At 41.7% G+C, this 27,213-nt stretch overlaps 2 protein-coding genes across 4 annotated transcripts; one reads left to right on the forward strand and one right to left on the reverse strand.

The window, feature by feature from the left end:
- The first annotated feature begins 1,486 nt into the window (after positions 1 to 1,486).
- Positions 1,487 to 15,278, forward strand: LOC120021247 (WW domain-binding protein 1-like). Its single transcript, XM_038964916.1, has 4 exons — positions 1,487 to 1,696; positions 5,951 to 6,053; positions 6,301 to 6,468; positions 9,088 to 15,278. Exons 1-4 carry the CDS (start codon positions 1,634 to 1,636, stop codon positions 9,594 to 9,596), a joined length of 843 nt encoding a protein of 280 aa, XP_038820844.1. The 5' UTR covers positions 1,487 to 1,633; the 3' UTR covers positions 9,597 to 15,278.
- Positions 15,279 to 16,530: 1,252 nt separating this feature from the next.
- Positions 16,531 to 21,482, reverse strand: LOC120021735 (VIP36-like protein). 3 transcript variants are annotated; one of them, XM_038965580.1, is made up of 9 exons: positions 21,277 to 21,482; positions 20,916 to 21,034; positions 20,538 to 20,655; positions 20,365 to 20,447; positions 19,938 to 19,970; positions 19,473 to 19,634; positions 18,646 to 18,760; positions 18,190 to 18,312; positions 16,531 to 17,613 (listed from the first exon to the last, which is right to left on the reverse strand). In XM_038965580.1, exons 1-9 carry the CDS (start codon positions 21,404 to 21,406, stop codon positions 17,531 to 17,533), a joined length of 966 nt encoding a protein of 321 aa, XP_038821508.1. In that variant the 5' UTR covers positions 21,407 to 21,482; the 3' UTR covers positions 16,531 to 17,530. The 3 variants fall into 3 exon arrangements, with proteins under 3 accessions (XP_038821508.1, XP_038821506.1, XP_038821507.1); XM_038965578.1 differs by having other exon boundaries at positions 16,531 to 17,719; XM_038965579.1 differs by lacking the exon at positions 19,938 to 19,970 and having other exon boundaries at positions 16,531 to 17,719.
- Positions 21,483 to 27,213: the final 5,731 nt, after the last annotated feature.

Here is a 27,213-nt window from a genome sequence, read left to right on the forward strand (position 1 = left end):
CTTTTCAATGTGGGCGACCTTCTTCTTAACGTTCTTGATTTCCATGCATGCGAAGTCAAATGTTTTTTTTAAGCCCTCGATTTTCATTGCGTTGTCGCCAACCATTTTCTCTATGGCATCGGACCTTGCATTGATGAGCCTGGAAAGAGTGGCGATAACATCATTATTGGCAGCGGCATCTAGGCCCAGTTCAAACATGCCTTTCTTGGAAGCTGGAGGTTTGCTTGGGGTTATAGGCAAAGAAGGAAAATCCTCATCTGACACGCAAAGTGTCATAGAGTCTGTCAGACCAGTATAGTTGTGGCAGTTGTCAATCAAAGCATTTGCCTCCTGTGTAATGACATTAGATGATGCCTGAGCATTGCTAGCTGAGGTAGCCATAAGATTTCTCTTTCTGTCAGCGCGCCGTGACATTTTGGAAAATATCATCTTAAATCATCAATAACCTGGTGTTTTTAGCAAGCAAAGTATTCATTTGGTAGTTCAAAATAATACACTTTTCACTATCTTTCGAAAGTTTGTAGGAAGCGTGCGCTCAACCTGCCATCTTGGAGCCTCTCCTAAACAACTCATTTCCACATGCCCACTACTTTCCTTTCAACACACCCAATCTTTGACACGCCCACTACTTTCCTTTCGACTCGCCCATACTCCGGTCGCCATATTGAGTGGCAGCTACCCCCTTCTCGGATTTGTTCCAACTAGGTACCACACCTGATCAACTGAGCTAATTGATCAGTTCAGTGATTTCCTAAATTCAACACACCTGGTCTTCCAAGTTGGTTAAATCAAAAACATGACCAGCGTTGCTTACCCTTGGTCTACAGGTAACGCTAAAATTTGGGGATTTTTTTTTCCATAGCATTTGCTATTATTTTTGCTTGTCTGAAAATCATGAACTTTACTACCAGTACATATGATGTCCTCCAATATTTGTATTTATTTTTCCTGTTGAAAACTTATTACAGTAAAGTACACACATTAAAGGGTAAACAAATATATGTTTTAAGCAACAACAACAACAACAACAAAAATGGACAATTGAAAACTTCAAGGAGTTGGGCAGGGTTGTCAAACTCATTCCATGGTGAGCAGAGTGTCTGCAGGTCTTTCCCTTTAAATTAAGGCCTAGAAAACCAGGTGAGTTCCTTACTAATGAGTTGACCTTAATTCATCAATCAAGTACAAGGGGGAGAAAAAAAACACACATACTTGGCCCTCTGTGGAATGAGTTGGACACGTGGAGTAGGGCATTCAAGGAGTTGGTTTGATGGGAAGTCGTAATGCCATCGGCCTTTTTCCCAATATGCCATGACTTAAATGGACCACCTATTGAGATGTTCATTTTGTTACACACACCTTTTAAGTAAATCCGATGTTAAATGAGGTGAAAAGGAGACAGGAGTGCCACTTCAGAAGTTGCCCAAAATACTTCTCCAGGTGTATGACAACACCGCCACCCAGTGGCTAGTGCAACATCCCTGTTTCTGGTTCAGATTTGAGTCACTGAACGCCTTCCGACAGAGACAAAACATGTCACGTACGTAACGGTTTGAATTAGCTGTTCATTTCACAAATTGTGGATCAACTGCTATATGATTCCCGTCGTGTTGTTGGCCAACAACCCAGAAAGATGCCACAGAAAACACTGGGATCCATTGTAGGTCTGCTTTGCATCGGGACCTGTTTGGTACAGGTAAGCTGCAGTTTGCGTTCATAGCGCGGTAAGCGCTTTTAACCAAGCCCGTGGATCGCAGCTGGATCCTAGGCCTTCTATTGTGCCTTTTTGTTTCCCCACAAAGGAACTTGGGCATGCCTCGCTAGCAACTCCAACTTTGGGTGACGTCAGTTTGGACAAATCGTGTGTTTGTTGATATATTTATAGTTTCTATGTTTATAGCTTGAAATACTTAAGATATTATCCGAAGTTCTGAAAGTGTTGGTAAGATTAGTTGATAAACCACCCATAGCTAGCTACCCTAACGTTAGGTTATTTTGTCTGGTAGAGCACCGCAGTATATATTTTTTGCTTTCGATATTTTGAATTTGCTAATTTGTCATTTGTTCCTAGGATGATGCCAGTTCGAATCAGATGATGGTAGAGAAGAAGGTTCACACTTTGTTTTTACCAATAGATGGGGTTTTCCTTAAGAGGGTAAAAAGGAGAAAATATGCTGTTTTCTTGCGCTCCGGTGGTGTAGGGGACCTTAGTAAAAGTACAATACCGGTGATTGCGTGAAAGTAAAAAAAATATATACATTGTGTTCCAATTCAGGAGAATTAGACCTAATATAAAGATTATACACACTGCTTCGGGCCTCCAGTAGCTGAAGGCCCAATATTTTGTTGGGATTACCTTTTGGTTACTAAGAGTGTTATATTTAACCCCCCCCCCTCAATATATTAATGATATTTCCAGTTCACCACTTCTCAGATTTATTTTTTAAAAAATATAAAAAAATGTTTTTATTGGCATATTTCTTGTGATAGTTCTAAATGTTAATAACTCCCTATCCATATGATCTACAGACAAGTGTGGTGGGTTCCTTTACCTCTCATATGAAAGGTACACTTAATTTTTCCAAAATTCCTTTCCTTAATTTTTTTAAAGCAATTTATCCTGTTATAGCTGTGGTTTTTTGTTCGCATACAGATTTAATTTTCAATAGTTTCTTATCCAAATGACCTGTGTGTAAAACCACTTGACGTTAGGGCAGTCCCTCTTATAGGCTAGGTGGAAATTTCAAACTGCTTATACCAGTCTCCACAAGCTTTGATCTCCACAAGTGCATATGTTTTAGGTGTTGTGCCCATGACATTCCTGTGGAAGATGTCGTTTTTCAGAAGGGGCAAGAAATGGGTATCTTGGCTCTGGTTATTGAATAGCTTAACATGGTAGGCCTACTTCTCGTGAGAGAATAGGTTCTTACCCCAGTGTCTTGGCTAAATTCCCAATTTGGACAATACCATCATGTTTGTAATCATTCCTCTGACAAGTAATTATAGCTCATTCAATCAACTCTCCACCCTATGCAACTAACACTTGTGTTGGATGCAAAAAAAATATTTTATTTAAACTACTAATAAAATATTTACGTTTCGGGCTTCATCAATGGCCTTCATCAAAACAATGACAGACGGAATGGACAAGTACATAGGGATTAGGGAAGACAATCAGCTAGTGGTGCCAGTGAGAGGTGTCTGTCAATACAAGTAGGTCCACAGGGTAAGAGGTATTGTGGTCAATGGCTCCACCTAGTGGTGTATATACATGATGTGAAGTATGTGCAATATTGAAAATATTTTTCAGCTTTAGATTTCAAAACCATCTTCATATAGAGCTACAGAAATGTTGATCTGTATGTGAACAAATAACCACAGCTGTAATAGTATAAATATCTGTAAAAAAAATAAAAGGAGGTATTTGGGAAAAAAGGAAAGAAAAGGTGTACCCTTAAGACAGGTTATAGCTCATGGACAGTGAATTATTGAAAAAAGGACCAACAATTGGAAATATTCATGAAATCAGAGCAATGGAAATTCTAATGGGTGTACTATGAAGGAGGGAGGTCTGTGACTTAACATCAAGTGGTTTTACAGGTACAGTGCCACAGACAGAGGTTCACCACGCTGTCTGTGTGGGTGGACCAATTCAGTTTGTCCGTGATGTGTACGCCGAGGAACTTAAATATAATGTTTACATACCCTACATTACTCTTCTCATATGTATATACTGTACTCGATACCATCTACTGCATCTTGCCTATGCCGTTCTGTACCATCACTCATTCATATATCTTTATGTACATATTCTTCATCCCTTTACACTTGTGTGTATAAGGTAGTTGTGAAATTGTTAGGTTCGATTACTCGTTGGTTATTACTGCATTGTCGGAACTAGAAGCACAAGCATTTCGCTACACTCACATTAACATCTGCTAACCATGTGTATGTGACAAATAAAATTAGATTTGATTCAGTAAAGTATTCCGACCCTTTGACTTTATCCACATTTTGTTACAGCCTTATTCTAAAAGGGATTAAATATGTTTTCCTCCGCAATCTACAAACAGTACCCCATAATGACAAAGCAAAAACAGGTTTTTAGAATTTTTTGCCAATTTATTAAATATTACATTTACATTCAGACCCTTTTGCTATGAGACTCAAAATTGAGCTCCGGTGTTTCCATTCATCATCCTTGATGTTTCTACAACTTGATTGGAGTCCACCTGTGGTAAATTCAATTGATTGGAGAGGATTTGGAAAGGCACACACCTGTCTATATAAGGTCCCACAGTTGACAGTGCATGTCAGAGCAAAAACCAAGCCATGAGGTCGAAGGAATTGTCCATAGAGATCCGAGACAGGGTTGTGTCGTGGCCCAGATCTGGGGAAGATTTTTAATAGAACGACTGACAAGGTCACTTCTTGTGACTTAAAAAAAACATTCTACTCTCAAAATGTCATTACGTTGACACCATCTGAAATAACTGATGCGCACCATTAGCACTGTAGGGAGATGAGGCGCAAGCGACGGCTGTACGCTCATGGCTCTCATTTGCGCCAGTGCTCACCGTTTTCTACAAATATACGTTGTAACTTGCCATTTTTTATTAAATTATACCTAACATTCAATACCTTCCTATCCATATGAGCGGTGGGTTCCTTTACCTCTCATGAAAGGTACACCTTAGTTTTTCCCCCAAAATAATTCCCCTTAGATGTTATACATATTTAATCCTATTACAATTGTGGTTATTTGTTCACATAGATCTTTTTTTAAATAATTTCTTATCCAAATGACATACTGTGCCTTCGGAAAGTATTTAGACCCCTTGACATTTTCCACATTTAGTTATGTTACAGCCTTATTCTAAAATGTATTAAATAGTTTTTTCCCCCACATCAATCTACACACAATACCCCATAATGACAAAGCAAAAAAAGTTAAAATTTTGTTAATTACAAATCAACTGAAATGTCAGTTACATAAGTATTCAGACCCAGCATGATACTACCATCACCCTGCTTCACCATAGGGATGGTGCCAGGTTTCCTCCAGACATTACATTTGGCATTCAGGCCGAAGAGTTCAATCTTGGTTTCATCAGACCAGATAATTGTTTCTCATGGTCTGAGTCCTTTAGGTGCCTTTTGGCAAACTCCAAGCGGGCTGTCGTGCATTTTACTAAGGAGTGGTTTCCGTCTGGCCACTCTACCATAAAGGCCTGATTGGTGGAGTGCTACATGAACTGTGGGACCTTGTATAGACAGGTGTGTGCCTTTTCAAATCATGTCCAATCAATTTAATTTACTACTGGTGGACTACAAGTTGTAGAAAAAGGATGATCAATGGAAACAGGATGCACCTGAGCTCAATTTCGAGTCTCATAGCAAAGGGTCTGAATACTTTAATGTAAATTGGGTATTTCCGATAATGTTTTTATTTGCAAAAATTGTTTAAACTCGTTTTCACTTTGTCATTATTCAATTTTTTTATTTTTTATATAACTAAGCAAGTCAGTTAAGAACAACTTCTTATTTGCAATGATGGCCAAACCTGGGCAATGCCGGGCCAATTATGCACCGCGCTATGGGACTCCCAATCACGGCCGGATGTGATACAGTTATGGGGTATTGTGTGTGGATTGAGGCTTTTATTTAATCAATTTTAGCATAAGGCCGTAATGTGGAAAAATGGAAGGGGTCTGAATACTTTCAGAATGCACTATTTTCTCATTTGATTTAACGCATTGAATGCTATTTGAATGTTCATCCACAGTGAAAGTGGGTCTGTGACTTTGCAGGCTTGCTTGTTAGTGTTTTGTGCAGTAAATGCCAATGTAACTTTGTCAAACAGCTGAGCATGTTTGCATAATCCTGAGATTTTCTCCCAGTTGTGTGTGAAAGATGTCACTGAATAGCATGCCTGTGTGTTTGTGTTTAGGGTAAGGAGTTCTGTTTTGGAGTGAACAATGAGCAATACCGGTGTGAGATGGGGTACTGCTGCGGTGAGACGGAGTGCTGCACCTACTACTACGAGCTGTGGTGTATGTTCGGAGTTTCCTCTTCTATCCTTGCCTTTCTAGCACCACTCTGTCCCTCTTCCCATTATTTATTTTCCTCCGATTTTTACATGATGTATTCTTCATTATGGGAATCTCTGAATTTGTCACTTTCATTGAGTCACTCCAATTTGACAAATAATCATGTAGTAATGCTGAAATCAATAGCGCTGAAACAAATTAGCATTGGCCAAAATGAGTTGATTGAATGTAACTACATGATTTTATGCAGGGTTCTGGCTGGTGTGGACCCTCATCATAATGCTGAGTTGCTGCTGTGCCTACCGTCACCGTCGGGTCAAGATGCGGCTGCAGCAGGAGCAGCGCCAGCGCGAAATCAGCCTTATGGCCTACCAGGGTGCTTCTAGCTCCTTCATCTCCCCTCCACCCCTCAACCTAAGTGAGTTTCTCAGCACCAACTGGCTACTTATTGCACCTACTACATCCCTGAAATGACTTCACTTGTCCCTCGTGAGTTAACTGTTTAGAGTAATTAGGCCTGGTGGCTTGGAGATGCTTCTTAGCAGATTCAGAACCACACCTGACAATTTGTTATTTAGTTCAACACCAGCTAATCCTATCGAGACCGTGTTAACCCTTTACACTTGTGGGAATTGGCCTAAATGGTTAGGGCTAAATTTAAATGTTCTTACAAAATAAATATTAAATGCATAAGCATGGTAGCATTTGAAAGGGAACAGTTTGGAGATTACGGGAAAATTATTAGACCAAAGTTGAGGACACAAGAGATCACCTGAAACCAGACTGAATCCAAACATTATACTGTTGATTTTATGTGCATTTTGATATTTACTTTTTTCCCCCTGCATTTCTTGATAATGAAATCTGAAAATACTCTGGATACATTCAGTAAAGTGATAAAAATATTCCTGGAAAATCTGGGGTAGGTGCAACAGACAAAAAAATGACAAGGATTTGAGTGAGAGGATTAACTGGTGTCTCCATGTGGCCACACCTCTCCAAAGTGTGAACAGTTCCTAGGTAATTTCAATGCAATTTTGACTGAAAGAAGAGTCTTTCACTAAAAAGTTATATATTTTTTGCTGTGCTGTTGAACTAGAGCAAGCACACTTCTAGTTGTTTAGAATACTGCATCCCCGCCATCCCCGCCATCACACAATTACTTTTTACGCAGTCCAAAAACGGCCCATTTTTATAAATCACAATGGGGTCAGGTGGGCATCATTTGAAAGCTTCTTCTATTACCAACATGACAAGTTTATAGGGTTGTCACGATACCAGAATTTTTACTTGGATACCAGGTTTAGTATCGCAATACTCGATAGCATCATAATTCCCAATACCAAAAATGATACCACAGCAAAAAAACAAGGCATATTAGCCAAAGTCACGGAATGGTACTTGATCCAGACAGATTAAGTCAGCTACAGCTCTGTTCAATCATTGCATCTTTTGAGTTTAAAATCATTGCAGTTGCATTTAATTACGTCGACATTTGAGACGTCTGTGTATGCATTAATGAATCAATTATACAGTCAATTTTACTTCGTTTTTACCAATCTAACGACATAATGGGAATCATTTATTTGAATGGTAAATCTCTATTGATAAACTAGGTACATCAAGATGTAGCCTAGGCCTATCCACAATACAGGTCAATTTATATTCAATAGGAGTGTGCATGCATTGAGTTAGAGCTTGTTTTGGCTGATTTCATGGGGCAGTTGACAAGCTGTTTCCCTTCCATGTGGCATTTTATTGTACTGATCAACAACATTTGCCTAGACGTAGCTTATTTTATAAAACTGTGTGCTGTCTCTTTAGCTAGTAATGACGTCATTTGCGAAGCAAGAGGGGGGCGGCCTGTCGGAGCACAGTCAGTTCGCTGAGGCAATAGATCATCTTTGGGAGAGACGTGAGAGAGACCGAATAAGTGAATGAATTAAGTTTTTGGTGGCAATCAGCATATTTTGCATTATGGTTTGCATATTATGACAAAGTACTAGGGTAATGAATTGATTTTAGCTGTCAGCTAGCAAGGAAATTTAGCCTACAAAGCTGGAAACTACGGGTATCTTCGTCCATCGTAAAGGGTTGTAGCCTGTATGGACATTGTTTTGCGAACAGTAATTAACAGTTTCTACATGCTGTGTCACATTATTCAAGCGTGTTAACTTCTGTGGCGCATGAGCGGGGAGCTAACATGATGCAGCCCAGACTCCCAGTGCAGGCTAGCAATGAAGTGGAGCAGGCACGGTACGCACTATAATAAGGGGTTGGCTGCGCTGATAGACAGGCTTGACACGTTTGACGGAAGTAAAAAAAAAAAAAAAAATCTAGTACCGAACCATTTTTCATGTTCTACTATCGAAAAAGTACAGAAGTTTTGGTTTACCGAAAACACCAAGCTAAGTTATAAAATACGATCTTAGTGTCAGGCTTTTACAGGGCAATTCAGAGAAACAGATCGTAATTTTGATACGCGTAGAAAGGAGTCGTGCATGTTCTGCAAATTTTCTTCACAATAGACAAACGGGCTCATTCTGTTCAGAACAACCCAGGGTAAGACGCCATGTCATCTTGTAACTGTACATCAAACATAGCGATCAGAGACGTTGACACGGTATATGATATGGAAATGTGGAGTTCGCATTTGGACTCATGGCTGTTTGGCTTGATTGTATGACATCGAAAACGGGATTTATTATAATCAACGTCTCATCTTTCAAAATACAGAGTCCTTTTAATTTACAGCTTTTCCCTCAGACAACAAAATGTAGCAAAAGTTGCCCAATTTGCAGGAGGGATGGGGGAAACTTGTCATGTGCTGTGCTCAAGTTTCAGAACGGCGGTCAGTCAAAACATATACAGCGCAGAGCTTGAGCTCTGACGTCATTTATAGCATATTACTGTACAGCCACTTCAATCCAATTCAGGTGGTATCGGTGCCCAAATCTGCAATTTTCAAACCATATATGGGTATGAGTGTAAAGGGTTAAGATGGATGACTCCTTTGTGTTTGTTTATTTACACCCAGGGTTCTGGACAGACTGCAAGCTTCCTGACTATGAAGAGGTGGTGGGTCATCCCCCGACTCCCCCTCCGCCTTACTCCGAGATTCCCCCAGAGACCACCACTGCTATCCTGCTGCCCTCCATCCAATCAGAAGCGGTCGTGGTGCTGGAGCCCCCAACAGAGGACGCGCCAAGAGAGGAGCAGACCGCCAATTCGTCATCAGACGAAGAAGCCGCGTCTGTGCCCAGCCAATCAGAGCGACCGGTGGAGGTGGACCCTGAAGGCCCATTGGAGGAGCTGCTGACCCGGCGCAGGCACGTGACGGGCGACTCAGGGATTGAGGTGTGCGTTTGCCAACTAGATGAGGGCTCTGGGCCGGAGGAGGACGAGGAGCAGGTGTGTCAGGGGGCCACGGGGGACTGCTGCTCTGCCTCTGATCACCACCACACCCTCAGACACAAAGCGAGAACCCCTGAGCCCCAACCTCAGCCCCAGGGTCAGACCACCAGCACCGGAGACCGCCTGGTCTGAGCTCCACCACCTACCATCCCAGAGGCTGCTGTTGCTGCCCGATCTGTGCTGTAGGGAGGGAGACCCAGGAGAGCTCTTGTCATTGTCATCATAACAATAACTCCGACACCACCAGCAAATGAAATGCCCCACAATAACTCATCAAATTAACCAGGTTGTCCTGTTGTTTAACATCCTTCTCAGTTATGATCCATATAATGACGATGACACAAAGAAAAGCTCTTATTTGAGAAATATGATTTTTCGTGTGGCTAATGGCTTAATTGTTTAATACCCATGGTCCCTCTGCTTTGTTTAGTTCTTAACAAGGGGATGATGAGGAAAAATGCTAAGTCTTCCTGGATGGGGGAGGGGCTGAGACTTCTAGAGAGACCACCAGGTGGTAAGAAGAGGTGTTGACGCTGGCACAGAATTGACTACATCTACCCACCCCCACTGTCTGGCCTGGACATTTTCTTCTGGTCCTTCTAACATTTCACCTACGTGGGGACAGGACAGTATACCGCAACAGTCACCAACCCACAGGCCTCTAGGCCCCAGCACATAAGGGTCAAAACAGAAGATAATGCTTCAAGACACAATCCTGACCTGAGGGGACTGAACAAAGTGTACGAACTGTGACAAATGGAACTTGTTTTGTTTTTGTAAGGGTGTGTACTGTGTAATCTAGGAGACAGCTGCAAAGTGATGTCACCCCTGAGTCATCTTAGCCTGTGCCTGGTTTCCTCGTGGAGGGACAGCAGGGCTATTTGCATCCAGAGAAGAGGCTGGGAAGGGGAAGTGAAGATGTGCCTGTCTCTTATAGGCTCTCCCTCTCTGGATTATGTCCCAGTAACATCAGACTCCTCCCCCTGAATCCCCCCGCTTCCCATCCCTCGTGACTCCTCCAGTACTCCGGTCAACACTTGGCCAGACTGAAATGTATTGAATGGACTGGAACAGACGTTTTGATGTGCGGCCAAGTTCTGTCTGTGGCCAAGTGAACTCAAGACTGTAAGCTGTGACATTATCCCATCGCTGTGCCTGCAACTTGGTGTCTATAAAAAAGCCTCGTGGTGGTTGACCGTGTGTGTCCCAGCCCGGCAGTGATATTACCAGGAATACTGAAGGTTCAGCTCTATAGTACTTTGCTCCTTTATCATTTTCTTGTCATTGTTTTACTTGTCTCTAAAACCAGCTTTGGCTGAGGCCATCTTACCCACATTAATAGCAACACAGCTCTACCAAGGTGCTGCTGTGGGTGTATTGTGTGTTTTATAGGATGTGTAGAGGAGTAGTCTTATTTAGCGTAGCCACAAAGTGCCCTGGCCCCTGGTGTAATGCACTCAACTCACCAGGCTTTAGACCACTTTTATAAACAATGCACTAGGATATTGCATAGAGTCATTTGTTTGTGTCTGTGTGTGGGTAGTGTGTTTTGATTCGTCGTGTCTGAAACATAAAGCGACACACACCCAGGCCATTGGCCCCAAGCTGGCACTTATGAATCGGCTGCTGTTTTGATCCAGCAACAGCCAGAGCCTGATAGTGACGCAGCTTCACCACAAGTCTCCTGGTCGTGTGGGGCTCGGACTGAGTGAACCAAGGTTTTAAGTATAGACACCCTGTACCTAGTTTCATCATGTTATGACTGCACTGGGCCTGCAGTGTGCTGTTGCGTTCACCCTTGGCTTGCGGTGGTGTGTGAACCCTATAGGAGCAATGCTAGAGATTTGTGGTGGTATTTTCCATTCAGTGGGGTGGGGGTGGCTTTGCTATGTGTGTAGTGTTAGCATAGCTGCACACTGATAAACTGCATGTTCCTCGGTGTTGTGCGTCGCTTGCCTAAGCATGTGTGTCGAAGCGTAGTTGTAGAATCGGGTGTGGAGTGCATGTGATCTTACTGTGCAGTTCCACCAAGAAGAAGAAGCAGCACCACAAGTCCAGCTGCTTTTTTGGTGGGGGGGGGTTGTTTAAATGGCAGTTATGTTTTATTATTTAGGGTATTGATTTGCTTTCATACAGCACTGATCAATTAGGTTATGGACTGATGCACTGTTTATTATTAACGTCTAATGAAAAAGGAAATTGACACAGATTTATTCTGAATATCTATCCATAAATATGTAGGATCTTAATTTGATCACTCTGTTGCAGGATAACCTTCCTGCAATTCAGGAAATGTAAAACATTTGGTGCATTTGAGATTTTAAAATTCACATGGCACTCACACATCTGAGTTATCTTTGTTGCAGGTGCATGGTAGCAGTTGAGAAAAAATATGAAACCTGCACACTGCTCTGGCTAGTATCACTGCTCTTTATTAAGCTTTATGTATCAGCCTTAAGGCCTTTTGTACTACAAACTTTAATAGAATACTTATGAAATGCACATTGTTATATTTGGTGACATGTTTATTTTCCCTCGACTCCAACCCCATTCGATGCATTGTACTGGGTGGAGTGCAGCAATGTCTACATAAGGGTGCAAATTAAAAATACAAAAGCTCTGGGGAAAAAATTGCCTTGAGGCAGATATGTAAAGCTTAATAAAGAGCAGTGGTACTTTTTTTTTTTTTTTCTCTCGTGTATTTGAGATTTTAAAAGGATTCTGCAGTTTTGTGATTTTCACTTTGAAATTTCAGACATGATTGTATCAACCCCTACAAAAATGTCCATGAATTATATTTTCACATTTCCTGTTGCTGCATGATTATTTTCCTGCTGTAGCAAACTGGCTCAAATGTAAGATCCTACATCTAAGTTGTATGTCTTCAACAGTGTGAAGCCTTGATACTGTAAAAGTAATGTTTTAAAAGTCGTAGAGCATAGTCATGCACACAGTCCTGTTCTCATTCTCACATTAGGACAACATGTTTTTTATAAGACACCTTAAGCTGCCTTGGTAGGTTGCTAGGGAACAGACATGAGGATCGAGCTGCAGAAGGCCTATGAACAGACTCCGTTTAGAGGTCATTCTGAGGCATAGGGAAATGCCTTACTACGGTGGTCAGTTGAAGTTGGGTACAGGTAGACTAGATGTGTTTTAGGCTTCTGTATTTGATGAGTAGGCGGTTATATTTCAGACCTATGCTTTTTGAAGATGGCAAAAATGTTTGAGCATGTATTTTTTCCCCCCCTGGTAGTCCAGAGGAGTCCTTTATACAAATGGAGTCTGAAGTGTAAGCATCTAACATGTATTGGTCAGCGCAACTTGTTGTTCTAGGATGTGGTAAACTCAGTGAAACCACAAAACAAGATCATGACTCCCATATGTCGCAAAAACTGTGGCCTGTAGAATACACAACATTTATTTAGTCAGAAAACGTGTATGAGAAATTCCCTTATCTGTGGTCATGTAGAATTTTTATCTTAGGTACCCCTATTTTGCGTAGATAAAAAAAAAAAAAGTTTAGTTAAAGGATATGATGGAAATTTTAGTTTGATATTTGAACTGACCTGAAAGCATGTTGAATTAGTAAATGGAAGAAGAAAAATGTTCATGAATGCTTGTTTTGTTTTCTTGTGATTTCATATATGTTTTTTTTTAATGGTTGGGGAAAATCTCCCAACTACAAATGTAGAGGCTAAAGTGCATTCATTTTGATGCAGTATAGGTTGAAGGTAATGGAAATTGAAAAGGTGTTTTCTTGTTTTTGAAATGAGGATAATGGGGACCCATAGTTTCAGTCCCATTGCGCACTCTGCTTACTGGTCAAGATTATTGCCAAACAAGCTTCTTTGGCTTTCACATGTTTACCTAGATAAAGGGCTATCAGTCAATCATGGACAAACATCCTTCCATTCATCTGTTCTGTAATTTTCTTCTTTGCCTACAGTTGCAGACACGGTAATATCTGAACATAATTGTTTGGATATCTTTTCTGTAGTAAATAATAGGCTATTTGTAAAAAAACTTTCTTTACAAATAGCCTATTTTTTTCTTTTGGTTTCAATGTTCAGAAGCGTGTATCTCTCTTTTGCTCTCTCTTTTCCTCTCAAGCCCCCCACCTGGTCCACATGGCCTCTTCGGTATACCAGCAAAGAGGGCACAAGCTAGGTTCAGTGGCAGGTTGGGTATATGGTCCTTGGTGAGGTAACTATCCCCAGGTGTGATGATTGGGGGGGCTTGAGTCATGGCTCATTGCATCCCTCTGGATCACGAGGAACCCCTCCCCCTCCAGGGGGCCCGAACATGGTAACAGAGAGTGCGTGGCAACCCTCACCAATGTTTGTCTTTTTTGAGGCAGGGTTCTTGCCCACGCATGTACTGCAGGCACAGTGCACAATTATATTTTGAGATTGTTTGCCAGTACCAACCAATTACTGTACTCAACTCACACGTGACGTCTCACTTACATATGCATACTGTCCTATTGTCATGAATAGCAAATGTGGTTTTTTATGGACATCTGTATTTGACACTGATCAGAAATCTACTATTGGCACCAGTGCCATCAGTTGTCAGCTCAAGTTTCATTTACCTTGCTCACTAGGCCAAAGCTCTGTCATTGTATAATATCCTCCTTTTACCTGAAGTGTTCCTCTTCATTTCAGCTACACACGCCTCTGTAATATACTGTACCTGACTAGGCTATGCAAAAACATAAACCCACTGATGTATGCTGCAATAACTCCTGTCTGTAGTTGCCAGTACAAGCAATATTTCTGTCACAATGTACCTCAGTTGGTATGTGTAATGTCTTTGTTTAAAAAATATATATATATTTAACAAAAATGAATGGTTATTATTGCTACTGTCATTTGTGTATATGCTTTAAAAGTAAATGTGTATCTACATGTTACCTCTTGGTGTGTGGGGAGAAAAGATGAAGCCATTCTAGTAAATGTTTCACCTTTCTGTTCATCTTTAGTGACATAGTGGATAGAATGTGTTGCTCGCATTCTAATCTGCTAAGAATATTACTCTTGCTTTTATTATTATGGGGGGATACATCTGTTTTGGTTGTTCAAGTTAAAGTAGTGTTTTGAATGCTTTTTGTGGGATTAATGCCATTTTTAATCTTTCCTCAGACTAACATTATTCTGTTTGCTCTGTGGGTACTTTTGCCACTGGTCCATCCCTTGTGTGTTGCACTGTCATGGCGCATTGGGTGTCTTTGTAAACCGCAGCACGTCTGTCCTTTGTTTTTAGTGTTTGAGGAATTTTCAATGACTAAATAGTAATAAGTTCTTGCTTTTTTCTCCTCGATTGCCCAACCTTTTGATATAGATAGCGACTGCGACCTGTATCAAGTATGGAAGCCAATATAACCCAATGCTAGATGGCAGAGTGGTGACACCTCAGCTAGCTCAGAAGGTTTTTAATTTTTAGATGGTCTCACTTAGGGGTGGGTTGCACTTGAATTATACGGCAACAATGTACTTGCCCCATAATCAAGGATGCCCTGTAACCCAGATGTTGCTTGCATTTCTCCCTCAACCATAGTTGGATAATGTTAAGCGGATATTGATTCGCGTGGTAAGACTTTTCCAAAACGGCACAAATACCCACGCTTGAAAAGGAAGCGGTTGTCCAGAAGCGCATACCCCTATCATTATCACCTAGAACAAGCCAAAACAATTGGGGAATGCACTGAAATGTGTGGTACATTTGAATGCTTTGGTTTAGTGGGGGTCTGCTGTGTACTCTCGGGGTCATTTGTATTTTATTTTTTATAATAAAACAAACATTGGCACTCAACTGAAGTTGTACTGTTGTTTTTGCTTTGAACTTTCTAGTTGATTGCTGTTGTTTCTCAAGCCTATAGTGTTGGCGTTTTGATATGCTCTCAGGTAGTCTAACATACTCCACAGTAAGCGGTTCCCCACCCAGGCATCTGAACCAGTTGAGCTATTGCTCTTGAGGAGCATCAGAAGGCAGAGTGAGATGGTGCCTGAGGCACGTGGCTCAGTCATTATTGAGGAGTACCCAAGACAGCCTCTAACATGCTCTTCTTTAGGGACAAAGTCACAAATGTAGTAGTCCCACATTGCCAGATATGCCTAAACGGATGGGGGCAAGAGTTCCAAGCATAATATTAGTGCAGAACACAAACTTAACCATGTGTGGTTTCATGATATACAATCGCATGACTTGAGTAGAATATTTCCTTCAATCTTCAGTGAAGGTAATACAACATTACCTGCTATCATTCCTACTTTGACACCCATTTGGTTGAAACTAGGCCAAAGATATGATGGGACTCGTTCATCTCTACGGTATATCTTAATGATCATTATCCATTTTATTTACCTACTTTCCCATATCCCGAGCCGACATCACTAAGGGTTGTAACTTACTGGCAAGAAAAACAACATATTGTGGAAAGATGAGGCACAGACCCGAGTGGCTTAACAGGAGTAAAAGGCTGTCATACAGTGAAGACTGGGGAAAAGGCAGCATGTGCAATGCACTGTCTTCAAACACTGCTCATGAGACGAGACAGTTTAGATGCAGTGTGAGGCGCAGTGGATTGTCTTGTTTTTCTCAGAACGTGGAATTAAAATGGTTTGTGTCTGCAGTATCCCGTTTAAAAACTATCCATTTCAGAGGGACGCTATAATTCAATGTTCCCAACCTTTTTTGGTTACTGTACCACCAACTGAATTTTGTTCTGCCCGGAGTACCCCCTCGTGCATTTTACCAGTAGGCCGATGGTCTCGAGTTAAGTACCCCCTCGGGGTCCAAGTACTCCTGGTTTGGAACCACTGCTATCATTTATTGAAATTCCTTTGAAATGTTAATGGTTAAAATTCTGAGGTCAGGTCTGGGGAAAAACAGTAAAGTACACATTGGTTTCGAATCGAAACCACTGGCGAGGGCGCTCTGGTAATATGCCACAAAACCAAAACAGTTTGGGTGGGTGCAGAAAAGCAAAGGGGCACACCCTAACTTGAAGTTAAGTCTAAGTCTGTAAGATCAGGCAACTCAAATAAATGAATGCAACCAAAAGGAGAGGGATTGGTCACCTTTTCATTTCATATACAGAATAAAAGAAAAACGACCTAATCAATCTTGACATAAATAATGGTAAAAAAATTACTAGTCTAGCACCTTCATGCATTCTACTTTAGATTCAGTTTGACAACAAAAGCATATTCTCTGCAACCATACATTTTTCAAACTAATAAAATTGAGTATAAGAATTAATTGAAACCGTCTGAATCAATTGAAATGCACAAAGACTTACATTGATTGCAAGCACCATAGAAATATGACATGATGCTGTTTCTAGAGCGAAGCAGAAAAGCGACGGATCAATTGCCAGATTGGCCATTGAAAACATCTTTGGTGTGACACGGTTCAAGCGCTGATGGGACCTGGTCATGTGGGCTGTAGAGTTAGAACACATTGGTTACTTTGTCCCTTTGACATTCAAAACCCTAAAACTGAGTATAAATCCATCTCCCAAGACCCTTAAAAAGACAACCAAACTATTAACCAGCAATGGCACTGTCTGACAACACAGAGGTCATTTTCACACAGTAAGTACATAATAATGTAATGAAACAGGCAGGGAGCAGGTCTCGAACCCTCGACCTTCTAGCCCGAGGTCCGGCGCGCTATCGACTGTGCCGCAAAAGCATGCTCGTGCAACAGAGTCGATTTCCGCGCTTATAAACCCAGGGTCGTTACAATAATAATAATAATAATAATAATAATAATAATATGCTCTCTATATTTGTGTAGAGTAAGGCCTGGTTGGTGAGAGTAGGGGTGGGGACAGACAAACGTTCTGTATGTCTACTCATGGCAGGGGTCAGTGTGGTTGGCTACTGTAGTTGAAATGCATCCATCCACTGCTCAGTCTTTCCCAGGATTCACTAGTGTTGTCCCAAGGGTACATCTGTCCGTCAAGCATATTGGTCTACATTGGGAGGTCAGTTACATTGTCTCCATCTTGCCAGTCATTTCAGTGTCTCAGTGCAGTTGTCGTCAGACTACAGTAGTGGTTATGATGGGAGGCCTCCCTCCCGCTCTTTTTCCCCTCTCTCCGTCTCAGTAGAAGCGTTTGCGTCTGTTCTCGTTCCAGTGGCTGTAGACGATGAGGCCGACCACGATGAGCAGGAAACAGCCCAGCATGGAGAAGAGGATGGTGAAGAACATAGCAATACTACTCCACCCTTCTTCATTCTCACCCACTGACACAGAGAGATAGAGATGTTAGTATGGATAGAAAGTGAAAAATAGTGACAAGGAGCCATAATAAGTAGGCCTTGTCTGAGCCAGAACAGCCCATAGGGGCAGTAGCCTATCTCCTGTTTCTGTAGCATGAGGCAGCTTGATGTACAAGTACACCCCCTGGACAGGAAGGTAGTTTATCACATGGCCTTACCCCCAATCCATCTCTTTAATGCTGAGTGACAAGCAGAAAGGCATCAGGTCCCATTTTTAGTGTCTTTTTGGTATGACCAGGGATCGAATCCCCAACCTTCAACCAGTCTCAGGGTAGACACTACATGCCACTGAGTTGGTTAAAGAGCCCTAATAGTATAACATCATTTGATAGTATATGTATTTGAGCTTTTTATCAAGAATAACTATGTTATTTGAGTAGAGTAACGCCAATGAAGTGTATGTTCTTCTGTTTGTGTGAGGTAGTGAGCCTTACTCTTTAGTAGGTCCATGTTATCTACACTGGGTAGAGTGATCTCATCTTCCTCCTCCTTTTCCTCTGTCTCACTGCGTAACACAGTCAGCTGGTACAGTTTCAGGGAGATCACATCGTGATTGTCTGTGGAACAGACCGTTTCAGTCATTCAAAGAAAACTGCAGCAAGAACACCTTCAAATGGACCAAAATACAATATCTTAGTTCCCTATTAGACCACATGCCCTCAATTTGCCTTATGTGTGACATGAATTTCATTCTGGGCAGTGTAGACACAATGAGTACATCAAAATAAATGATAGTGATAATCTGGGATGGTCACGTCTCACTTGAAATTAGAGACCTCAATGAAACACCACGTAGATGAAGTAAATGAAAACTAGGCGCTAATTCATGGCAATAAAACAGCTGATTTCATTAATGCTACTATGTAAAACACAGTAGAGGGGAGTACTACCAGAGAGATCTCCAGTGACGGCCGAGGCTCCAAAGTAGTAGCCCTGGGGCAACCGTACCCCCGGTATGTCCAGGCAGTCCCTCCATTCATGCTGCCCATCAATGTCAATCATAATCTAGTAGAGATAGAGATTAGGAGTATGGTTAACAGGGTCAGCCAGGTCACCCGTGATACAAGTCAGTATTCGACATCCATCTATGTCTGACGACGCAGGGAGATGACGTGGAAACCGACCACTAGGTTCAAGTACAGCGTAGGTCTTGGTTTTGCTAGGGTGCTGTGGACAGGGATGTCATACAAGCAAGCCAATACAGCAAGCATCTGCCTCTGGTGCCAAAGGTTGTAGGTTCGAATCCAGCAATATAACGTATATATATATTTTTTAAGCCTATCCCAAACCTTAACCATTCGGACTTAATGCCCAAACTTAACCCTAGCCTCAAATGTTAGTTAATGCCTAAACTTAACCTTAAACACATTGAAATTTGACATTTGGAACAACTTCGAAATTTTACATTTTGAGAAACATGGATGAACATCTAATTCTGACGTGAGACTGTGAGAGCTAGTTGAACAGAGTATGCCCAGGCACTACCTAGCACAGTCAAAGCATCATATCTCTGACATTCTCTTGCAAAGTTGAGTTAACGGGTGTGAATGAAACAATTCACTTCAACACAACAGATTTCTGTTTGTATAGAAGTGACCCAATATGCATCTTGGATGAAATTAGGCATTACATTATTATTTAGTTAATACACAATAACTTGGATTGTGATAACATCGTAGAGTCGTTAAAATGTATGTGTGTGTGTGCCTGCTCTCACCGTGAGCCTGCGACGGACATATCTGATGAAGATGAAGGTGTCGTGGTTGAGGTTGCGCACCATGGCGTTGCAGCCGCCCAGCTCAGTGGGACGCCCGTCTCGTTCGTGGTCGTAACTAATGCTTCCGTTCCCCACCATGGCCAACACGAAGGGGAAGATCCTCTGGTGGAAGGTGGGAAAAAAGAAAGGAGGTACCAAATAGAGAGAGATAGAATCAGAACAACAGGTAAAAGATGCAGCATCCACAAGAGTACAATAATGCTGGTAATATTTGCCTGAGTGACCTCATTCTCTACCTGATCCCCTACTCATTCAAATGCACATTTTTATTCAAGGTGCAACCAATTGTTAATAGGTAGTAAACAACAACAACGTGGGGCAGCATGTTCATTAGGGGGTTGATGAGAGTAGCTAAGGAGAGGGGTATGGGGGGCATTTGGTATGGGTGGTCCAAACATGGGGTACCTGTGTGCGTGTGGTGTACCTCGTCTTCTGTGCCTGTCTCCATAGGGATGCACAAAACAGAGAAGCACAACACAAGGCCCATTACACAGGTCTGTGAGCCCTGCCCAAAACAAGCACTCCCAACAAAACCTCATAAATATTCCACTGTATTGGCTTGCTTGTATGATTCAGGTCTGTTTTAAGGTGGGAAGTGTTGGTTGTCAGTTAGCTAAGGCCCCTCTCAGAGCACAGGAAGATCATGACATGTTGACCCAGATTTGACAGGATATGACACAAACACTGCTGCCAGACAGTACAATAAAATAAAAAGGAAGTGGTTGAGATAAAGTCCTATAATTTGTGACATAACATGTAACAGTATTGTAGCTACTCCTTCCCTCCACAGAAACACATAGAAGAGGTTGACGGGTATATGCACATACTGTACCTCAAGGTGTTTTTCCTCATTGGGGTACGTGTCCACAAATACACCCAGCCCTGTGAAAAGGTCCTGATTCCCAAACACAGGACCTACACAATGACAGAAATGCATTTATACAGTTGCATTGCATTGTACCAACACTCTGGTATTTCTGTTGGAACTACATTGTGGGACAGTACCTTTCTGCATGCGCTCCTTGGTGTACCAAATTGCCAGTCCATCCCCATTCAGATTCTTCTTGCCTTGGCCATGAATCTTAAAGTGCACTTGTAACTCCCAGTCCCTTAGGTGACAGGGCTGGCCACACAAACATACATAGATATGACCATTTTGGCAAAGCCATGCAAAATGTGACATGCATAGAGAGCAGTGGAGGCTGGTGGGAGGAATGGCATCAATGGAACGGTATCAAACATATGGAAACCATGTTACACTCCGTTCCATGAATGCCATTACAATGAGCCCATCCTCCTATAGCTCCCCCCACCTGCCTCCTCTGATAGAGAGAATCAGTATCAGTGATGTAGACTTAACAGTGTGCAATGTTCTGTACTCACAATGCGGCTCCACACTGCCCCCTGCTTGCTCTGCATGTCTGTTGTGAGGCGCACCTGCTCTGTGGTTACCATGGCATCGCCCATCAATTCCCAATGGGAGGAGCTGGACGACCCCACACCTAAGCACACATTATTTGTAACACACATAGAACAGAAAAGACGGAGGGACAGTTGTCATATTATATAAAACAAGTTGTACATAGCGTAGAGCCTTGATGTAGTGGCAGCAAAAAAACGATCTTACGAGTATCAACACTCCACAGTCAGTATAACATTGTTGCAATGTCGAATATACAGCATTCATTTCAGCGTTCTCACATTATACTATAATAAAAGGGTGATACAATGGCGCTAACGTTACCTTGATAGGGTTTTGACAATGAATGCTCCCTTTTCAGAAACTCCTCCATTTCATGATTATCATCGTCGGCAAAAGATCGACAAGTTGTAATAAGAATAATCACAAACGTCCAATATGTTTTCAGAGCCATGGTCTGACGAAGAAAAATATCGGAGAGAATATTTAATATCTGTCAGTTGTTGTTTTTGGCGGCGGCCATTTTAGATTACGACTCCTCCCATTCAACCAAACAACGCCCTATGGCTTGTGATTGGTTTGTAGGGCTGCATTGCGTCTGGTTATTTGTTCACTCGGCTGTCAATCACTTTACACTTTCCAAATCAAATACAATTTTATTTATCACATGCGGCAAATACAACTGGTGTAGACTTTACAGTGAAATGCTTGCTTACGAACCATTCCCAACGATACAGAGTAAAAACAATAAAACATATATATAATAACTAACACGTGGAATAAAATTAAATACACAAGAATGGCGCTATATACAGGGAGTACCAGTACCAGATCAATGTGTAGAGAGAGGTACAAGGTATTTGAGGTACACTCTTAAGAAAAAAAGGGTTCCAAATGAGTTATTCGGCTGTCCCTATAGGATAACACTTTTTGGTTCCAAGTAGGACCTTTTTGGGTTCATGTAGAACCCTTTTGGGTTCCATGTAGAAACCTCTGTGGAAAGGGTTCTACATGGAACCCATAAGGGTTCTACCTGGATCCAAAAACGGTTGTTCAAAGGGTTACCCTATGGGAACAGCCGAAGAACCCTTTTAGGTTTTAGATAACACTTTTTTTCCTAAGAGTGTAGATACAGTATGTACATGAAGGCAGGGTAAAGTGACATTGTGATAGATAATAATAAGAGTAAAATAAACAGAGCAGCAGCAGCAAATGATGAGTGCAAAAGTGTATGTGAATGTACGTATGTCATGTGTATATGTGTTGTGTCGGTCTATGTGTGTGTGTATGTAGTGTATGGGTTTTGTGTGGGAGTGTCAATGTAGAGTGTGTGAGTGAGTGTGTATATAGTTTGTACACTGAACAAAAACAAAGATTTTACTGAGTTACAGTTCACAAGGAAATCAGTCTATTGAAATACATTCATTAGGCCAAAAATCTATGTAATTAAAAAGAAGTAGGGCATCGATCAGAAAACCAGTCAGTATCTGGTGTGACCATTTACATTTACATTTTAGTCATTTAGCAGACGCTCTTATCCAGAGCGACTTACAGTAGAGTGCATACATTTTAACATACTGAGACAAGGATATCCCTACCGGCCAAACCCTCCCTAACCCGGACGACGCTATGCCAATTGTGCGTCGCCCCACGGACCTCCCGGTTGCGGCCGGCTGCGACAGAGCCTGGGCGCGAACCCAGCCCAGCCTGGGCGCGAACCCAGAGACTCTGGTGGCGCAGCTAGCACTGCGATGCAGTGCCCTAGACCACTGCGCCACCCGGGAGGCTGGCTGACCACCATTTGCCTCATGTTGTGCGACACATCTCCTTTGCATAGAGTTGATCAGGCTGTTGATTGTGGCCTATGGAATGTTGTCTGACTCCTCTTCAATGGCTGTGTGAAGTTGCTGGATATTGGCGGGAACTGGAACCCACTGTCATACACGTCGCACCAGAGCATCCCAAACATGCTCAATGGGTGACATGTCTGGTGAGTATGCAGGCCATGGAAAAACTGGGACATTTTTAGCTTCCAGGAATTGTGCACAGATCCTTGCAACATGGGGCGGTGCATTATCATGCTGAAACATGAGGTGATGGTGGCAGATGAAGGCACGACAATGGGCCTCAGGATCTTGTCATCGTATTTCTGTGCATTCAAATTACCATCGAAAAAATGCATTTGTGTTCGTTGTCCATACCTGCCCATAGCATAAACCCACCGCTACCATGGGGCACTCTGTTCACAGCGTTGACATCAGCAAACCGCTCACCCACACAATGCCAGTCTGCCATCTGCCCGGTACAGTTGAAAACTTGATTAATCCATGAAGAGCACACTTCTGCAGCTTGAAAGTGGCCATCGAAGGTGAGCATTTGCCCACTGAAGTTGCAGTCAGGCCAAGACCCTGGTGAGGACAACGAGCACACAGATGAGCTTCCCTGAGACGGTTTCTGACAGTTTGTGCAGAAAATTTTCGGTTGTGTAAACCCACAGTTTAATCAGCTGTCCGGGTGACTGGTCTCAGACGATTCCGCAGGTGAAGAAGCCAGATGTGGCGGTCCTGGGCTGGCGTGTTTACACATGGTCTGCTGTTGTGAGGCGGGTTGGATATACTGCCAAATTCTCTAAAACGTAGTTGGTGGCGGCTTATGGCAGAGAAATGAACATTAAATTATCTGGCAACAGCTCTGGTGGACATTCATGCAGTAAGCATGCCAATTACATGCTCCCTCAAAACTTGAGACATCTGTGGCACTTTGTTGTGTGACAAAACTGTACATTTTAGAGTGGCCTCTTATTGCCCCCAGCACAAGGTTCACCTGTTTAATGATAATGCCGACTATTTAGCAGTCTGGCTATTTAGCAGTCGTATGGCTTGGGGGTAGAAGCTGTCTCTGAGCCGAGAGCCATTGCGCCGGTACCATTTACCAGACGGTAGTAGTGTGAACAGTCTATGGCTTGGGTGGCTGGAGTCTTTGGCAATTTTTCGGACCTTCCTCTGATACTGTCAATAGAAACATGCAGAGATTGGCTAAATCAGATCAATATCTAGGACTATGTATGATGCCTATTTATGATGCTACAGTCAGAAAGGAAGAGGCGATCCAGTACCTCTGCTACAGTGTGATCCACTGAGGTAGCCTATATGAATGTGTGACCGATATTCCGCTAAATCCCAATTTCAATTATGTGTTAATCTTGGTTGTCACTAGTTACAAACAGCCACAAAGTCAAAATTGGCTATATTTTAAAACCTCATGAAAACAAAGATTCACTTTTTGGTCTTAATTTAAGGTTACATGCTGACCAGACCGGAAACTTCGCGTGCTCGAGCGTCCCAAAATAAATGTACAAATCCATGTTATTCAATTATTGCACCCACACTGCTCGCGCGCGCCAATGAGCGTCTGCTACGCCAAGGACTAAAATATAACTTATTCCTATTTCTGACGCAGATCGCGCTGAAAGTCCTGCCTCTCCCATCTCCTCATTGGTTTATAGAAGCAGGTACTCACGTGCCATCTCCTCATTGGTTATACCCACGTGGGTGATTGAAAGACGAACTTTGTTGCCGGTTGTCGTGGAAATACAATGAAAGTTTAGATGGATCGCCATATAAGTTCAAAGATGAAAAAGCCTGGAAGGAGGAGAGATGACTAGAAATGATTCGGTTGGCCGTTTTATGTGTGGATTAATTGTCGGAGTAGAGGTCCTTGTGCATTTCAGGTAAAATAACAACTCAATGTTTATATCCCAGGACAAATTAGCTAGCAACAACAAGCTAGCTAAATAGGACAAATTAACGTTAGCTAGCAAGTGCAAGCTAGCTAGCTAAATTGCCATACATGTTTAATGCTTTTTCGACCTGTCCCCAAATTAATGTAATTGGTTCAGAGTTTGTTTTGATATTTTAACCTGCGTGTCGTGATCGCGTTTGGTGTGTGGGGGGGGGGGGGGGGGGCAAAATACATTTATGCACGGTAGCGCACTATGGCAGCCGGTTTGGGTTCCGTGTTAGGGTTAGGCATAAGGTTCGTAGTGTGGTTAAGATTAGGTTTAAAAGACCACTAACTGTCGGTGTATGAAGTCAATTATCATTAGGGACTATCTATACATTCTTTACTTTTGTCACGGGACTTGGACTTTATCCTTCTGTGAAATATTATATTTGTGCGTTTATAGTAGTTGATTCTCATGATAATAGTCCTAATAATGTACCAGTACATTTGAAGTCAGACAAATAGGCTGCAGTAGGCTTTTTTTCACTTTCTGAATAGCACCCTACAATTTTAGACACTCCCTCAGTGTGTCGCAATGCAAGACTTGACTCGCACAACTGCTAGTTGTGGGACTGTCCATATACAGTAACGTTATATACGTAAGACAAAATTCTATACATTGTGTGAAGAAGAAGCATGGATCCCATTCAAGAAAAACAGCGCAAGGAGGTCGACATTTATCGTGACACATGGGTCCGCGATAATAGTTGTTTATATTTGTCTTGAACGAGGGATTATCCCCGTCTCAACCCTCTCATCATTGTCAGACCAAGCGTAGGTAGCTAGGTAACTAATCGGAAAAAGATGGAGCTCGAGCTGGGTTGCTAGCTAGCCAGTTGGTCTAGTATGAATTTTATTTATTTATAAATAGCGCTCCTTTACTATACGTGGTATTGCTTTGTTATTGTTGCATTCGACCAATTCAAAACTTGCAAAACCATCAAATAGTACTGTAGTCAAATAGCTAGTTATTTCAAACAGCTATAACTAGCTAGCTAGTTTAGTGGGATTGGGTTAAATTCCATGGTACTTCCTACGTGACTCATTATTGACAAATAATTAAACGCCCATAACATATGCATCAGTTCCGTTACCGAGGTAAAGACAGTTTCAAATGGGATATTCGACGTATATTCACGCTTTCAAACCTCAATAGCTTTCAAACCACTTGAGCCACAACTCCAAATAAGTGTCATTATGTTGGAAAAATTGCGCACAACATTGCACAGGTCTTATTTTTACGATTTGGACATTAATTCGCTTTCCAAAGCTAATAAACGTGGAAATGTATGCAGCATTTTGTATTCCTAGTTGAATTAGTTAGGGAGCGTAAACAAAGTATAAGCTTTTTTTTTTTTTTTTTTACATTCGAATTAAAATAGCTCATTGGTCATGTGACCTACTTGACTCAAACAAGGTCCAGAATGTCCACTGACAACCCTTCTACATTGCACACCCTTTAGTTTGTCCATTTTCATCTCACAAGATTTTACATACATTTTTCAGTGTAAAATTTCAATAGCTCCTTGGTCATGTGACCTAGGGACTTCAAAACAAGGTTCAGAATGTCCACTCAGTGGGCCTACACATTGCACAGCTTTCAGTTTGTCCATTTCCATCTCACATGATTTTACATGAATTTTTCAAAATGTAAAATTTCAATAGCTCCTTGGTCATGTCAATTACACACCTAAGAAGCGTGCAGTGGATATACATCCATATTGCATAACCTCTAGTTATGTCTCTTCTATATTGTACATTAATATTAGTTTGACAATTAGGAGGTTCAGTCCAGTGTTGTGTTTATCCTTTTCTTTAATATTTATCTATAATAATTGGTAGTTCTAAGTACTTATTTTCCCAGTTTTTTTTATTTTTCCACAGTATTTAACAGCGGTACACAATAGGAGAGAGACAGATAATATCTCCTTTCGTCGTTAATATCAACCATAAAGGAAAAGGGCAAAGTACGAGAGTCATGCTATTAATTGTCCAAAGCAGGGATGGAGAGTGAGCTAGCAAGGTAGGCTGCAGTGGGTTAGCTAGTCAATACATTTACTGAACATGTAACCACAGTAATGGTGGCCAGTAAATCAATGAATAAAAAGGTAATATGGACAAATTAAACAGAAATTGTAGACCTTTAATCTTTTCCAACATGTCAACAGACACTTAACTTCAAATAAGTATGAAACATTTCAGTGTTCACTTTCTCGTTATCCCTGGTTGATGTACATTTCAGAGTCTCTTCAGTGTGGATGGGGTATAGCATACATTTCAACAACAAAGACTGCACTTCCAGTTTGTGTTCTTTACTCTGTTGAACTATTTTGTCTTCATTCCTAGTTACAACACATGGAACCACCGTTGGCATGCAAAACATTCAATCTAAAACAAAACAAAGCGTAACACGTTATAAATAATATCAAATATCAATGCTGAATGACGAATTAGCCATCCATTGTGTTATATCATAAA

This window comes from Salvelinus namaycush, chromosome 26 (genome assembly GCF_016432855.1).
Source record: "Salvelinus namaycush isolate Seneca chromosome 26, SaNama_1.0, whole genome shotgun sequence".
In the NCBI taxonomy this organism is placed as follows: Eukaryota; Metazoa; Chordata; class Actinopteri; order Salmoniformes; family Salmonidae; genus Salvelinus; species Salvelinus namaycush.

Coding starts and splice junctions, on each gene's coding strand:
- LOC120021247 (XM_038964916.1), top strand. CDS start 1,634: ATGCCACAGAAAACACTGGGATCCATTGTAGGTCTGCTTTGCATCGGG. Junction 1,697..5,950: donor TCGGGACCTGTTTGGTACAG/GTAAGCTGCAGT, acceptor GTTTGTGTTTAG/GGTAAGGAGTTCTGTTTTGG. Junction 6,469..9,087: donor CCCTCCACCCCTCAACCTAA/GTGAGTTTCTCA, acceptor ATTTACACCCAG/GGTTCTGGACAGACTGCAAG.
- LOC120021735 (XM_038965578.1), bottom strand. CDS start 21,406: ATGGCTCTGAAAACATATTGGACGTTTGTGATTATTCTTATTACAACT. Junction 19,635..19,937: donor GGTACACCACACGCACACAG/GTACCCCATGTT, acceptor ACCTTCCACCAG/AGGATCTTCCCCTTCGTGTT. Junction 18,313..18,645: donor CGTCACTGGAGATCTCTCTG/GTAGTACTCCCC, acceptor TCTGTTCCACAG/ACAATCACGATGTGATCTCC.